Raw genomic sequence first — 14,333 nt, forward strand, 5'->3', positions numbered from 1 at the left:
CAACTATGCTGAAGGGATTTCAAAAGCAAAAAAAAACCAAAATAAAATGATAAATAAAAAAACGGAACCACAAATGACAAAAACAAAACAAACCAAAGAAAAAACATATAAAATCCAAAATGCAAACAAACAAACGAAATAACTCAAAACAAACAAAAACCCACATTCCTATTTAGGTTAGCATCAGAACAGAACAAGTGAGGCCAGTGTTCCAGGCAGGATGGGAGCCCATTAATGGAACATGGCAATGATGAAGAAACCTGAAATTCTATGGAAATGAGGACCCTTCACTTCATACCATCTGAGCGAGAGGGTTAGAAGGTAGTAGTTTGTTTTTGGAGCAAACCTAACATTAGAGAAACTCTTCTTGCCCCAAGTCAGCCCTAAGAACTATGTAAGAAATCCAGAGAAAAGATGTCTCCCTTCAGCAAAACTACAGGATCAAAAGAGAATTTATGTTAGCAGAACAACGTAAGAGAGGCGAGCTGAATTCCTCCTCCGTATCAGAAGTAGGTAGCCCCAGAGACAAGGGATTATTTAAAATTTCAATTTCCATAATGCAGTCTTAAGAAAGAGAATCAAATTCACATCTTACATAAGCACATGTGACTCAACGAAAGACTGAAACTGAAACAAGGCATCTGTTTTCCTGAAGAGTTGTGGGTGTTTGAACAATAGTGAATGTCTTTTACCGAGCATATTTCCTCTGCCCTAAAGGTAAACACATGTGTTTACAGTCAGGATACTGGATATCCCACATTTTTAGAAGGAAAAACATCAATTGCCAACTATTAAGATGTAAACCCACCTAAAAATAAAGAAAAATAAACAGGGTGTCGTTTATATAAACAACGTATCAACCAAAATTTTTATCTCATAGTAAAAGAGACAAAAAAAACCCCATAAAACTTCAAAGAACTTCATACTGTTGGCTCCTAGCAACAGAACTGCAAGCCACACTCCCATATCTCGCACAACCACCTACACCAGCCTCCTGAAATATGGAGCAAGCAGCAGCTTCTGTGCCAGATTGGACATAGGTAGCAGAACCCAAGAGCAACCAACATCAATACCAGGGCTCAACAGACAAAGAGAAAACAGACATTTGAAATGTCATTTGCAGATGGTTGATAACCTAAACTGGGCACAGGGGAACAAGCCATGCAGAGAAGTTACTTCACAAGCCAAGATTTTGCTGCCCTGTCTGCTCTTTAAGAATGCAATGTAAAAAGAACATTGGTGACTCGGCTACATTCATCCTATAGACATCCCCTGTCCCAGATAGGACTGTTGCCTATAAAATCAGGACTGAAAAGGCAGACTAGGATCAAGACACAAAACTATAGCAATGGAAGAGGATATATTTCTACAGATAACGCAGAAAGTCCCAACTGATAAACAGGGACAGAAAAAATACGATTAGTTTTCTGCCACTCCAGTTTAAACATTGGAATGGGAAACCGTGCTCAGGAAGTCAGCCAGTCCTACTGCTGGAAAAAGCCTTGGAGACTGTTGGCATAGTGATTAACATGCACTGGGCTATTAGAGAGCCCAGGACTTCTCCCTTCCTGGTCTCTTTGCTGAAGGCACACATTCTCTTTGGTCTTGCTATAAATGTTGGGAAAATAAGTCATGAAAGTGTTATAGGGGCCTGATTAGCGCCCAGATCCAGACAGATCACTAGGGCAGAGAGAACTCTAGAGGCTCACTTCTTCCTAACATATTTAGAATACAGCTTCATTATTTTTACTACTGACTGCCTGTGGTAGCTATGTGATGAACAAGTGATAAGCAAAAGCACCTGGAAGTCAGGAGTCTCCACTTTAAAATCCTTTATAGGTTTTTCAGCAGAATGGCAGGATCTGTACTAAAATGAGTACCTTGAAATTTCATTGCTTACTCCTTCTAGGTTAGCACAAAGAAGGCAAAAAAGTTCCTTATCTGAATTTCACAGAGCAAGACAATACAAACTGTATCCAATTATCATCTTGAAATTCTGATACTCAGCATTTTCCACTAGGAAAAGTGAGGGCTGAAGCATAAGAAAGTTTCTAAATTTCTTCAGATTACATTTTCCTCTGATCAAAGCTGACCCTTTGTAGAGTTGATGATGCTGTTCCTACAGAACATACATGGGTGGCAAAGAAGGGAGCCCACAGCAAGCAGAGCTTAAAGTGATTAGAACATTCAGGTCAAGTGCACTTAGCCAACAACCCACTCAAACTCAACTGAAGATAACAGCCCATCTGCATGCAAGAACACTGTTCACACAGATATTTATCCTTTCTACTGCATCACATAAGCATACAACAATGGAGAAGAATACAGATGCCATACAGACTTGCTCTAGCTCTGTCTCTTTCAGAAGATCAGGGTCCTGTACAGCCACCAAAGCACCAATGCACAAGAATTCTTCCTGTTTCATTCTCTTGTTATTTGTTCTAAGTTACTCACCTCAAAGAAGGGCAAAAGTGGCAAAAAGTGTTTGGTTTGTTTCAGATTGAACAACTCCAAAAAAACTTCAGCTGTTTCCGAGGCTATAAAAATATTCATATGGACCCCATTACAAAATTGCTAATGAATCCTCTGAAAAGCTTTTTTACCTTGAATTTTGAGGAAGAAGCCTGAAATCTAGGAAGAGCGGAGTTTTCAAAGCAGAAGCAAGCTTTGAAGAAGAAGCTTGCTTCTGAAGAGCAGAAGTCAACCTGACCAAATCTGGCAAATTGTAAGAACCTCAAACTAATTTACAGTAGGCTTTCAGTAGTATTTAATTACCTTCTGTGGAGACTGCTGGGCACAGCACACACAAGGGATCGATGGAGCTCATCTATAAGGGATGCGTTCATCTATCCGACTCTTCAGACACAGGAGGTGAGCTTGAGGAGGCTCAGCCGTGCATGAGGCAGCTGTGAACTAGGTTTTCCTGATACAAGAGGGTCATCTCTCACAGGGCTTGAAAAGCCTCCCTAAGTACAGCACTCTAGTGAGTGCCCTCTCTAGTACAGGCAAGTTAACCAAGCTGGCCAGTGCTGGGCTTGCTCTGCAGCACATGCTTTGGAAATGGAAGAAGGATGAAACATCACTGCCATATGTCAGCACCTTCAGCTACTGGAACGCATGCAGATGCAGAATTACGTTTGCACTGGAACTTTAAAAATGTCTTAAATGAAAAAACGAGTACTCAAAAGTTAGAAATCAGCAGAATTTAGGTTTTTGATACAAAAGTTATCCTATTCATGGCAACATTTACCATTTTCTGCAGAGCTTATGACACAGTCTTTAATTATATAATAACATATTGTAGTTCCTATTTATTCAGTGTAAACAAACACAATAAGCAGCATTTCTATGAAAAGCAGCATTTTTTTTAAATTTTGCCCTCATTGCCTTTACCGTTTTTACTTCATCTACTGAAAATCTACTGTAAACATGGTTACTGGGTTGTGTGTGGCATTTTAAGACGGCCATCACTGCAGTCGTAGAGTGTTTTCCAAATTTTAGTGAATCAGTTTTCACAATCTTGTTATATGAAGTGTTTTATTTATATCTTATAGGAAAAATACTGAAGGAAAGAAAGGTTAATATGAAAAGTACCTACTAACTTTGAAAGCTTAATCTCAGATGTCAGTTTGCTTTTCCTAATACCCGGTGTCATACAACACAGTAGAACAGTGTTGTAGAACAGCTCCCATTAACTTTGGTTGCATGTACAAATGTTGAGCATTTCTGCTAGTAAGACCCACACTCTCAAGTCAGTCAACAGGAGAATAAGAAAAATACAGTTAAGGGCCATGGTGATTGTCGGCATAAATAACTTGCCTAGTTTTTCCCAGGGACACTCTGAACGGTGAGTAGTTCTCCACATCAGCATTCAGCAGCGTTAAATCAGAAAGTCAGTCTTTCCCTTCCTGTGATCTCCTGCATACCTACCTATGAAAAAATAGAGGTCCTGCAATGTTATCAGTCACTATGGAACTGTAACTTGTCCTTTGAGTTGATTGGAAATATAAAACAGTTGAAAGTCATGAATTCTGTGCATCGATTGCTATGCCTGCTTGTAATTAAAGACTGTAGAACATTAATATACCCACACTGCAGGCACTTGAGTTCTTTCCTTACATATACTTTCAATGCTTGACTGATGATTTCTTAATTTAGTTGTCACACGTTCTCCTGATCTGCTTTTTTTGAAAATGTATTTTCCTTGATTTTTAAAGCAATAATAGTCTGCTTGCCCATTAAGTTTTGATCTTCCCTCTAGTCCTTCCTCTTGCATTTCCAGCAGCCTTCCCAACCACTCCCAATCACTCCCCTTCTGTCTGCCTGTACATATCCTGTACCCATCACAACCGTCTTACCTCCTTTATCTCCAAAGTTTTGTTCTTGACTAGCCTACATTAGAATCATGCAGCTACCCATCACAATGTGTCTGCCCATAAGACCGGTCATTTGAAAGCACAAGAGAATACCACTACCTGTGCCACATGCTCAGAGGATCTTTGAAGATTTTCAGCAGGGGTGGTGATTTCAGAGCATCTGAAGAGGTTCCAGTATAGGAAGGTGTTGACACATGGCAACAATGCTCCCTCCATTTCCAAAGTATTTGCCGCAGAGTGAGCCAGCACTGGCTAGCCAGGTTAACGTGCCGGTGAGAGATGGCCCTCATACAGGAAAACCTAGTTCACAGCTGCCTCGTGCACAACTGAGCCTCCTCAAGCCCACCTCCTGTGTCTGGAGTGGGCTGGCTCACAGCTCACAGCTGAGCTCCATTTGATCCCTTGCGTGTGCAGGACCTACAGACTTTGACGAGCACCAGCACCTCAAAGGTGAGAAATAGAAGCCTTCATTCCACCACAGGAAGCAAAAAAAGTAGAGCACAGAAAATATGTGCTGTCTAGAGTGAACATCACTGAGAAGAACTGTTGCAGTGTCCTCAACTACATGGAGCTGCTTGAAAAGAGCTAAGACACAAAGAAAGCTGTGTTCTCTATAGCAGCTCAGAGTAGTGAAGGTAGATATATCTAAGATACATGTTGGAATGTGGTAGAGAGCAGGAGACAGAATCAGTTGTATTGATAATGAATGATGAGTTCCTACCATCACTGGTATTCTCTTTCTATGCAGTGTTCAATGTAATTTATCAAGAGGCATTATTCTTATCACATGAAAATTGTATGAAGACTATAGTAGTTTCCTCTGATACATCACAAGTGAACTGTGCCATTCCCACTAACTTATTCACACAGTTCTGCAACATCCCAGCTTCCTCTTAAACAAGTAATCCTTTGGTGGACTGTGAACCACAGACATTTCAGTACCAATTACACGCAGACACAACATGTATCTGTATATATTGTTTATCATCTGTAACCACACCTCTGTTATGAATGTGGCTCAAGTACAGATGAGGACAGAAGGCTGAATAAGAAGGGCAGATTGAAGTTGAACGTGAGTAAAATAAAGGTGGTATCAGTGGGCTGGGGTAAACAGTTTAAAGAGCTTGCATTCACTGCACCACCTTATTTGAATATCTCAGCCAGCAGATATGGAGTGTTCCTGGATTCTGGGTTAATGCCAAGCTCCCACAAAGCAGCATCTGTGTCATGCTTGCTATAGTCACCAACTGGCTTGGAAATTTTGTCCCAAGCTCTAAATCTGGATCATGTCAAGTCTATGATAACTGCTTCAAATGATCTGTCAATTGGTCTTTGGCTAATTTCTTCCCAAGCTTGCTGAGGAATAGAAGATTTGGTAACAAGCAATAATAGCCAGACCTGATGAGTTCAGGGTAGGTTTCTACAGTATCAATCTCATACCTCCATATTTTGGAACGTAAGAGAAAATTTCATCCCTTGCAAGAGGCTTAGCATTTATCAATCCAAAAATCCACTCAAATGCTGCTGGTTATGTATTATCCCAAGATAAACAAGAAACAACATCCCAGTGTATTTGCTAGTCTGACACTGGATGGACAGGTAGCCTCTCCCTCTTCCCTATGCTTTTGTTCAGAAAGAGCTGATGGAGATTAACACCTGCTCAGCCCCCTCTACACACACTTTTTTAGTTATGTTTTTCCCCAGGTATGCTATGCTATGGACAGACAATGTCATCTTGCCCAACTTGTGAGCCTTTTAGATGAAGCTCTTTTGGTAGAGAAGGCTGAGAAGAGCACTTAAAAATGCAATTTAAACCTATGCTATGCAAGATCCAAATTAACATGGACTGACAAGCCAATTCTCTCTGCCTCAGACCCCCTTCTCTGCAAAAACTACACTAATAGAGAAGGTAGAAGAGAGACAGACAGTGACTTCGCTGCTGCACATAAGATCACTTTTTCCTTCCAAGGTGTGTAAGGTTAATGTTACCTTTTCTGCCATCACATTTTATAGATAATCACCACAAATTGTTGTATCATGATCCTTAGTTCTTCTCTCAGTCACTGTTAAACAAACAACTATCTACCACATAAACACAGCATGAATTCTCAGCTTTGAGAAACATTAACTATATTTAAGTCCATCCCATTGTGAGCATTTAATCAAACTGACTCACTTAAACACATTCCATTTATAATAAACTTTAGACGTGACTTGAGGTTATTTTTGAATGTTAGCTACCACATTAATTAAATGTGGTAGTTAAATTAATGAATTAAAAAACTGTTCACCCTAATCAAACCAGTCTAACAGGGTAATAAGTGTCAGAACCCAAATATATATATCTACATGCAAAATTTCAAAACTATTGTTCCAGCCACTACCCTTATTCCTTTTGAGACTGGCATAGGTTTTCAGAAATAAATCTGCTCAGTCAATGATAGCTTGAGGAAAAATATGCTGTGACCTCTTTAAATATGCATCATCCAATGATGAGGAGTTGCTGTGATTTCTTTTCCCCTCTTTCCAGCTGTAATAAGTATTATAAGGGAGTCTGAACTGTAAAAGTGTGCATACAGAGAAACTTCTACAACATACCTAATCCGACAGGTCATAAGAAAAAAATTATCTTTCAGTTTTAAACTGTATGCCCAAACAAGATGTCCTTTAACATCTGACAAATGAAATCTATCAGGGTGAAATGGATTCAAAAGACAAGAATCTTGTAACCTCTAAGTTACCATCTCAGATATATCCACAGTCAGAAACTCTTAACTGATAAGACATTTAATTGCCTCTCTCTCAAGTGATTTGGTAAGAGCCAACTCATTTCCTTATAGACAAGAATCCACATTACTAATAAACAGTCACCATTAGACCTGATACTGATGATGTTTTGATATACTCCACCACTCTACAGTGGCAAAGAATCCATCCTCAAACTGAGAGGTGGCTCTCAATTCAGAATTTGTTCCAATAACTGTGCAACGTGCAAATGTGGAACATTACTGCTGTTCACCTCATATTTGTTCAGTATACAATAGGAAGATTTCAGTATATGGTACTGTCATTATAAATCTGGATTTTTTTAGAAGCATGAAAGGTACTCCCTTAAAAGTAGCTGTTTCATGAGCAGCAAACTAATGAAGCCTGGTTTCTACTTGACTGGGATCTTCTGTCCTGCACTCTTTTCAGAGTATCTACAGCTTGTCACTGTCCTCTATAAACTTGTTTCAAAAGCCCTTCAATCTCTCTCACATTTCCACACCTCTTGGGAATTTTGTCACCTTTCTCTCCTGTCCCTTAACTAGCGCATTCCATATTCCCTAACCTCACCAGCCCACAGCACTGTATACTGCCTTCCATGGTTTCTCCTAATTACCTGCTGCAGCTGGATCAAGCATGTAAGCACCTATGGACGAGCCAGTATGCACATACCAATTTGCTAGTCAATAAGCAAAGCAGAAGACAACTGCTTAACTCCTCTTGCACCTTCTCCCCCAGAGAAGAAAAGGTATGCACTTATTTTGGTTTCCTCTCTTCCACCCAGAGTCTGAGCTTTGTGGAACTTCAAAGAGTTCTTGAAGAAACTTTGAGATGTCTATGCCACTGCCAAATTTGGCTGAAGCCTACTGAAGTTGTTAAAATGGAATTGATAGAGTGATTATACAAGCTTCCTTTCCTTTTGAAAGTAGGCTAAAACCCCATTAACAGTCTTACTTATGTCATCCCTTCATTCCTATTCTTCCTTTAAAAATAACAATTTTATTCTGCTGCATTAGCTTATGTAACCCACCCCTGAGCCAAAGTAGTTGAAACTTTCAGACTGTATTTATTAATTTAGTTAGTTAGTTATTAAGTGTGTGTGCCTCTCTATACACTTGTCCTTTTTAAGGTACTTGGTGTCACGAAAAATAATGGCAAGAAGATCAGTGAAACCATATATGCTTCACTAATGGCTATCCCCCAAAGTTTTTGGACTGGTATCATTGCAGATAAGAACAGAACTGCTTTTTCTCTAGCAAACTGTCAGCTGTTCTCATGGTTACAGTTCTAGGAATTTGGAATGACAGGTCACAGTTATGAAAATTAGTAGATTTATTTGGCATGTTTCTATCTAGTAAATAACACTCTCCTATAAAGAGGACAAGAGGCTGCTGTACATTATCATGGTGTTTATTTTCTATGAAAACCACTTTTTAGAGTCTCTGTCCCAATGAAGAAGGTGCTAACCAGACTTCATATTTCTTAAAATTGCTCATTCACAGAATGAAGACAAAAATATATAGCTCTTGTACTCTCTCCATTACTATAAATGCACCACTGGTGTTTTCACTGCAAGATTCAACTGTGTGTATACACCTCCCAGATGGCATGAAGCACGGGTACAAAAGTATGCTTCCCATTTAAATGCAAGAGAAGGCAGGAATGTTAGCTGTTGCCATAGGGTAAAATCTATTCTGTCAATTGGCTATATAAAAAATAATCAATATTTTTTCATTAAGTTAACTGCCAAGATTGAAGAAGCTTCAACTATGGCATTATGCTAATTCCATTAGCACCTCTTTGCACAACTGGTCTTCACTGAACCGCAAGTTGAAGGAACAGGACAACAACAGAATAGGCTTCTCTTACACTTCCAACTCTTCACTGTCAGAAGGGTATTCCTTCAGGAAAGCCAGGAGAGCCCGGATTCCAAAGTCTCTGTTAATTACTGCAAAATGATATGTGTAATGTATGCAGAGAAACTGGAACACCACCCACTGAGCTTCTCTCAAAGGTGGGCCTGCCCAGATGAAAACGTCATTTTGTTCCAGCGGAGCCACACTGGGACTGCACTGTCACTGTCAGCCATTAGTCCCAGAGTATTCATGCCCCCCAACACAGGCCCTAACACCCCAGGGACATGCCCACATACTGCGCTTAATAAGAAACAAAAATTTAACGTTGTCATTAAGTGTCAATCTATCCAACCCAGAATGCTCTGTGAAACACTCTACTGAATCACTCATCCTCTTGGAGAGCTGTTTACTAAGTGAGCTGCCAAGGAAAACTGTCCTCCAAGGCATACAGTTAGGGACAGCACTCCCAGGCATACCAACCTGGCATTTAAGGCCTGAGAACTGCAGGGCAGCAATCGCTGGATACAGAGGAAGGGCTCCAGAGCTTCCCATCTCTCACACGGTCCTGCACAGGTTGCCCGAGAGCCTACAATATTTCAAAGACTCAGCGGGGCCTTAATCTCCAGGTCAGCACACTAGAGAGGCCTGGGAGGACCTTCTTCAGCTTATGTTCCTGGATCTGCTGATGGAAGCCTTGAAGCCCTGATAACAGGAACATTATCAGAACTTCTGCTCCCACAGTTGAAGTCCTGGGCAAGCTTCCAAGGTCCCTGCTAGGCACTGGTGAGCCTGGTAGGCTTGACAGCCCAGCAGTTCCTTGAACACTGGTCTGAGCTTAATCATAAGGTGCCAGGCTCCAAATTAATTTCTAACATTTCCAAAGAAAAATATAAGGAAATTCCCCAATACAAGGGACATTTTAAAATGTCAAAACAGTAAGTCTGGCCCACGTGTGATTTCAGTTTCCTTCAGAAAAGTCTCTATCCTTTGTGTTCCACTCTGAGAACAAGCCTTCACCTATTAAAATACACTAAAATCGACAAATATGAACAAAATGTGCCAAAATGCCTCTAAATAAACTCTTCAAAATATAAAATCATTCCTTGGGCTATCCCAAAATTTGTAGTTATTTTCACATGTATGTGCCTGCCTTGAACCCAAAGCCTTCCATTCTAAAACACACTTATTCATCCTGCCTCAAGACTTAAGAGCAGAAGGGACATCCTGTAAAGTTGAACCCTCAGAGATTCAAAGCACAGTCTCCTACTTTGGCACGGTATGAACTCCCTACTTCACTAAAGAAACGGTTTCTGTCAAGTCTAGAGAGCTGAGTGCAGTAATTGCTGGTGTCACAGCATTGTCCAGTACCAGAAGACATCAAACACAAGAACAAGACTGTCCTGGATGCCTCCAGGTATTGGTGAGCAAACAGTGTGGCCATCTGAGATGAAGGGCAGTGTACCTGACCACATGGGAAACAGCAGATTCCTGGGATTTGAGGGTAATGCAGCAAGGAAGGTAGGGATGAACCATGTGAGCTCTCATTGAGAAGATGAAATGTTTGGCCCATCTAATTTATTAGGCAGTGCCATGAAATTCTGCTGGTTTAGAGTCTGAGGTACCAGTCCCTGCTCTGGTTTGACAACTTGTCACAGAAGGGATAATGAAATAAAGAAAATCAGACAGAATGCAGGCTCATGGTGGGCAGTTTGCCCCATCTTCCCATACACTGCAGGTATGGAAAAATAACTCAGCCTTTTAAAACATCAAATATTCTACCAGTTGAGTGAATACTTACTTTACGAAGGAGACACTAAACAATTCTGCAGCTGCGCTAAACTTGGGAAAACTGCAAAAACATTTTCAAAAACTGAATTATTACAATACTATCAAAGTTCCCAATTTCCCGGGCACCTTAATGAACAGGACAATCTCTCAGAGTTAAAACATTTATAATAGAGACATTTTTAATTTGTCTATAAATCATTGTTAAAGATCTGCTTCTTTTAATAGTTTATTTTCTTGTAATTAAAAGGTGACTGAAGGCTTTTAAAAGGTGACTATAAAGATTTTGTAGAAGAAAGTAGTACCACTCACATCTGTTTATGCTGTATTAGATACATGCATGTCAGGCTACAGGGAAGGATACACTTCTAATCATTTAGGATTCAATATTGCATACAATACCAATGACTCCAGAGATGCAGAAGCAAAACCTTAGAGGTAGCATGGCTTCTTGTCTGAAGAATCAGTTTTACTTCAATCTATATTCACAAAGAAGTTAACCAGATGCCACAGTGCCATTTCAGAGTTCTCCGTATTGCTAAAGTGTCATCACTTAATTCTTGTTCCCCATTAACCACACATACATCCATTGCAATAGCAGGGATATGCTCTTTGTTATCTTTAATTTCTATTCTCCTGCTACTTTCACAAAATCCCCACTAGCACAGCATGTATTTTAGAAAAGAAAGCAAAATGACAGTAATTTTTTCCCCTACAAACCAGATTCTATCTCAGAATCAAAAGTACAAATTAAATATTAATATTACAGGTTTCTTGATATTCAACGTTACAAAGTACAAAACCTTTTTTATTTTTTTCCTCTTCCAAAAACAGGCCACAAGTTGATGCAAACAAAACCAATATTGTGCACAGCATTTTAGCTCCTGTACTATGTGTCCTCTAAAGTAGTAAACCCATAATTACCATGAGAAAAGTCCAGCTGGAGGTATCACCTACAAGTTGCATTACTTCTTCCTTATACGTTTTTTACTAAAGCATATGTTCTGCTTGAAAACAATTCAGGACCCATGAGCTGGCAGTAGAACAACAATTTAAGTTGTGGTATCAATAAAGGTAGGAGGGGAAATTCACTAAAGCTACATATTTCAGGTACAAAAGCCTCAGAAGCACACTAAGGAGTCAGACAAATATACATTAAAGACCATGAAAAAGCAACTAACTATGTGCCTTTAAAAGTGCACTTCAAGGATGAAAGCTGCCAAATTACAGAGGGGATTTACTGAGAAGAATGTGTTGCTGCCAGAACAGACAAAAGCATGCATTCTATCCATTCCAAGCTCCTCCCCATCTCCTGTCATGCTCACAGCAAGAAGCAGCTCAAAAATTGACAACCACAGACTCCAGGATTGAAAGACAGAAAAAAATACCTGCTGGTAAGTGCCTGGAAAAATTTTATTTTGAACATCTGACACAGGAGACTGGGGGAAAAAAAAAAAAAGAAAAGAAAGAACAACTCACTTATGATCAAAAACCATCTCCCCGTATTCTTGGGACATCAAGCACAATTCCACAGCGCACACCTGGCCGGGTTTCAGAAGAGCCAACGTGCAGCAGCGCTTTTCCAACAGGCGCAACAGCCTGTGTACCGCGCTGCACTGCTGCCGGCCCCAGGACAGGAGTTTCCCGGAGTTAGCGTGCAGTTGGGTCACGGAAACTTCAAGCGGGAGCGCCTGGTGGCCCCGAAGCGTCCGTGAGACGCCCAGCAGCCCCGTCAGGCGCGAACCGCTCCCCCCGCTCCTCCCTACCTGGCTGGTGTCCTCGCCGTGCTCCAAGTGCACGATACCCTGGCTCCTGCACTCCGTGTCGCTCAGCACGTCGTCCTCCGAGTCTTCCAGGAGGGACGAGGAGCCGGTGGAGGAGAGCGAGGAGTTGGACAGTCTGCGGGACTGCAGGTGCAGCGAGCTGCCCGTCCTCAGCCCGCCGCCCTCGGGCTGCGGCGGCCGCGCCTGGGGGCTGCCCTGCGTCTCCTCGCTCTCCTCGGCGGTGACGGTGAGCCGGGGGATGACGGGCGGCAGCACCCCGTTGGGGCGTCGGCAGCCCCTCTTCGCCGGGTCAGGCAGCTGGCGGGCGGCGGCGGCAGCGACGGCGGCGCAGCGAGCTTCGAAGAGGGAGCGGAGCTCCCCCACGCTCAGCCGCTTGGCCCGGCTGAGCTCCGGGCTGCTGTGCAGCCCCGCGCGGGGCTCCATGGCAGGGTCGGCGCCGGGCGCCTGCCGAGCAGCGCCCCAGGATGGGCGGCCGGAGGGGTGCATGGAGGAGCGCCTCGCCACCGCCGCCAGGGAAACTTCTTTGTGGCTCAGTCTCCGGCCGCAGCCCGAAGCCCGGAGGCGAGGCGCATCTCCAGCCTGCCTTCCCTGGGCAGCTCTGAGTCACCCGCGGGAATAGCCGGAGGCGGCTACTGTGCCCGCTGACCCAGCACCAGGGCCATGGGGGCGCGCTGAGCCCGCCCGCCGCCACCGCCCGCTCCGCCTCGGCGCCGAGGGGAGGAGCGAGTCGAGTCGAGACGCGCCGCGGGGAGCCCCTTGCCCGCCCCTTCCCGCCGCCCTCCTTTTGGTTTCGCTTTCCCTGAGGCGGCCCCCGAGGAGCGGCCTCGGGGTGTCCCGGTGGGATGTCCCGCTATGGCGCCCCCGCCTTACCTCCGAGCGGCACCGCCTCCCGCCCACCGCCCCTCGCCGGGCAGCGGCTCCCCGGGCACGGCGGCTGCGCAGGGCGGCGCGCCCCGGCCCGCCCGCGGGCTGGAGGGGCGGTGCGACCCGCCCCAGCCCCCTCCCAGCTGTGGGGACGGGGGGAGGTGGCCTTTGCCGCTCTCTCGGGATTTCGGCCCCTTCAGGGTCCGCGTGTGATCTCCGCCCCTCGATGTGCCCTGCAAGCGGGATGCACCTCGGCGCACGCCCTGGCCTCCAGGGCTGCCGTCCGGGACCGCGACATCCTGGGGGCGGCTCAGCGCTCCCCGCGGGGGCGGGGGGGCCGACTGGGCTGTCACCAACCCGCGGGGACCAGGTCGTTGTGCGCGAGTGGCCCCGCGGTGAGTCCGCCTCGGTGCACGGCGCGGGGCAGCAGCTGACTGAGCCTCCGGGGCGCGGGGGCTCCCGCCGGCCGCGCTGGTGGAGCTGCGCGTCTCGCGTGTGACATCCCCGGCTGGCTGAGAACAGGCTCCCGCGTGTGACGGGCTGCGGGCCAGCGCCGGCCTCCCGTAAAGCCTGAATTTTCCGTCAGTCAGCGCGTTGCCTACTGAGCTGTGCTTAATCAGGTTGCCTTAAGCTGCATGTTGCCGAGATACCCCAGCCTCCTTTACGAATTAATTTCAGCATTTGAGACACCCCCTTCTTGGTACTTCTTGCCTCCTTAACTCCCACTCTTTATCTAAAATGTAACCCGTGCTGGGCTGAGGCATGTGTTGTAATAGTAGCTATTAAGACCTTTGGAACAGGAAAGGCGTTCAAATGTAGGGTTACATCAGCTGAAATGATTAGTAAAATTAATAATTTTGGAACCAAATGCTGAAGTCTTCAACTGAGTTTTTGCTCATTTA

The 14,333-nt window shown here is 44.0% G+C and overlaps 1 protein-coding gene across 3 annotated transcripts in view; it reads right to left on the reverse strand.

The window, feature by feature from the left end:
* Positions 1-13,427, reverse strand: part of ITPKA (inositol-trisphosphate 3-kinase A) — a 41,651-nt gene extending 28,224 nt beyond the window's left edge. Inside the window, exons 1-2 of one of the 3 annotated variants that reach the window (XM_051791353.1) lie at positions 12,550-13,427; positions 12,172-12,222 (exon numbers count right to left, since the gene is read on the reverse strand). In XM_051791353.1, coding sequence (XP_051647313.1) covers positions 12,172-12,222; positions 12,550-13,053 — 555 coding nt within the window. In that variant the 5' untranslated portion in view covers positions 13,054-13,427. The remainder of the gene's footprint in view (positions 1-12,171; positions 12,223-12,549) is intronic. The other 2 variants (XM_051791351.1, XM_051791352.1) reach the window with 2 other exon arrangements.
* Between the last annotated feature and the right edge of the window lie 906 nt (positions 13,428-14,333).

This window comes from Manacus candei, unplaced genomic scaffold (genome assembly GCF_025592945.1).
Source record: "Manacus candei isolate 608988 ecotype Guabito, Panama unplaced genomic scaffold, ASM2559294v1 h1tg000033l, whole genome shotgun sequence".
Taxonomy (NCBI): Eukaryota; Metazoa; Chordata; class Aves; order Passeriformes; family Pipridae; genus Manacus; species Manacus candei.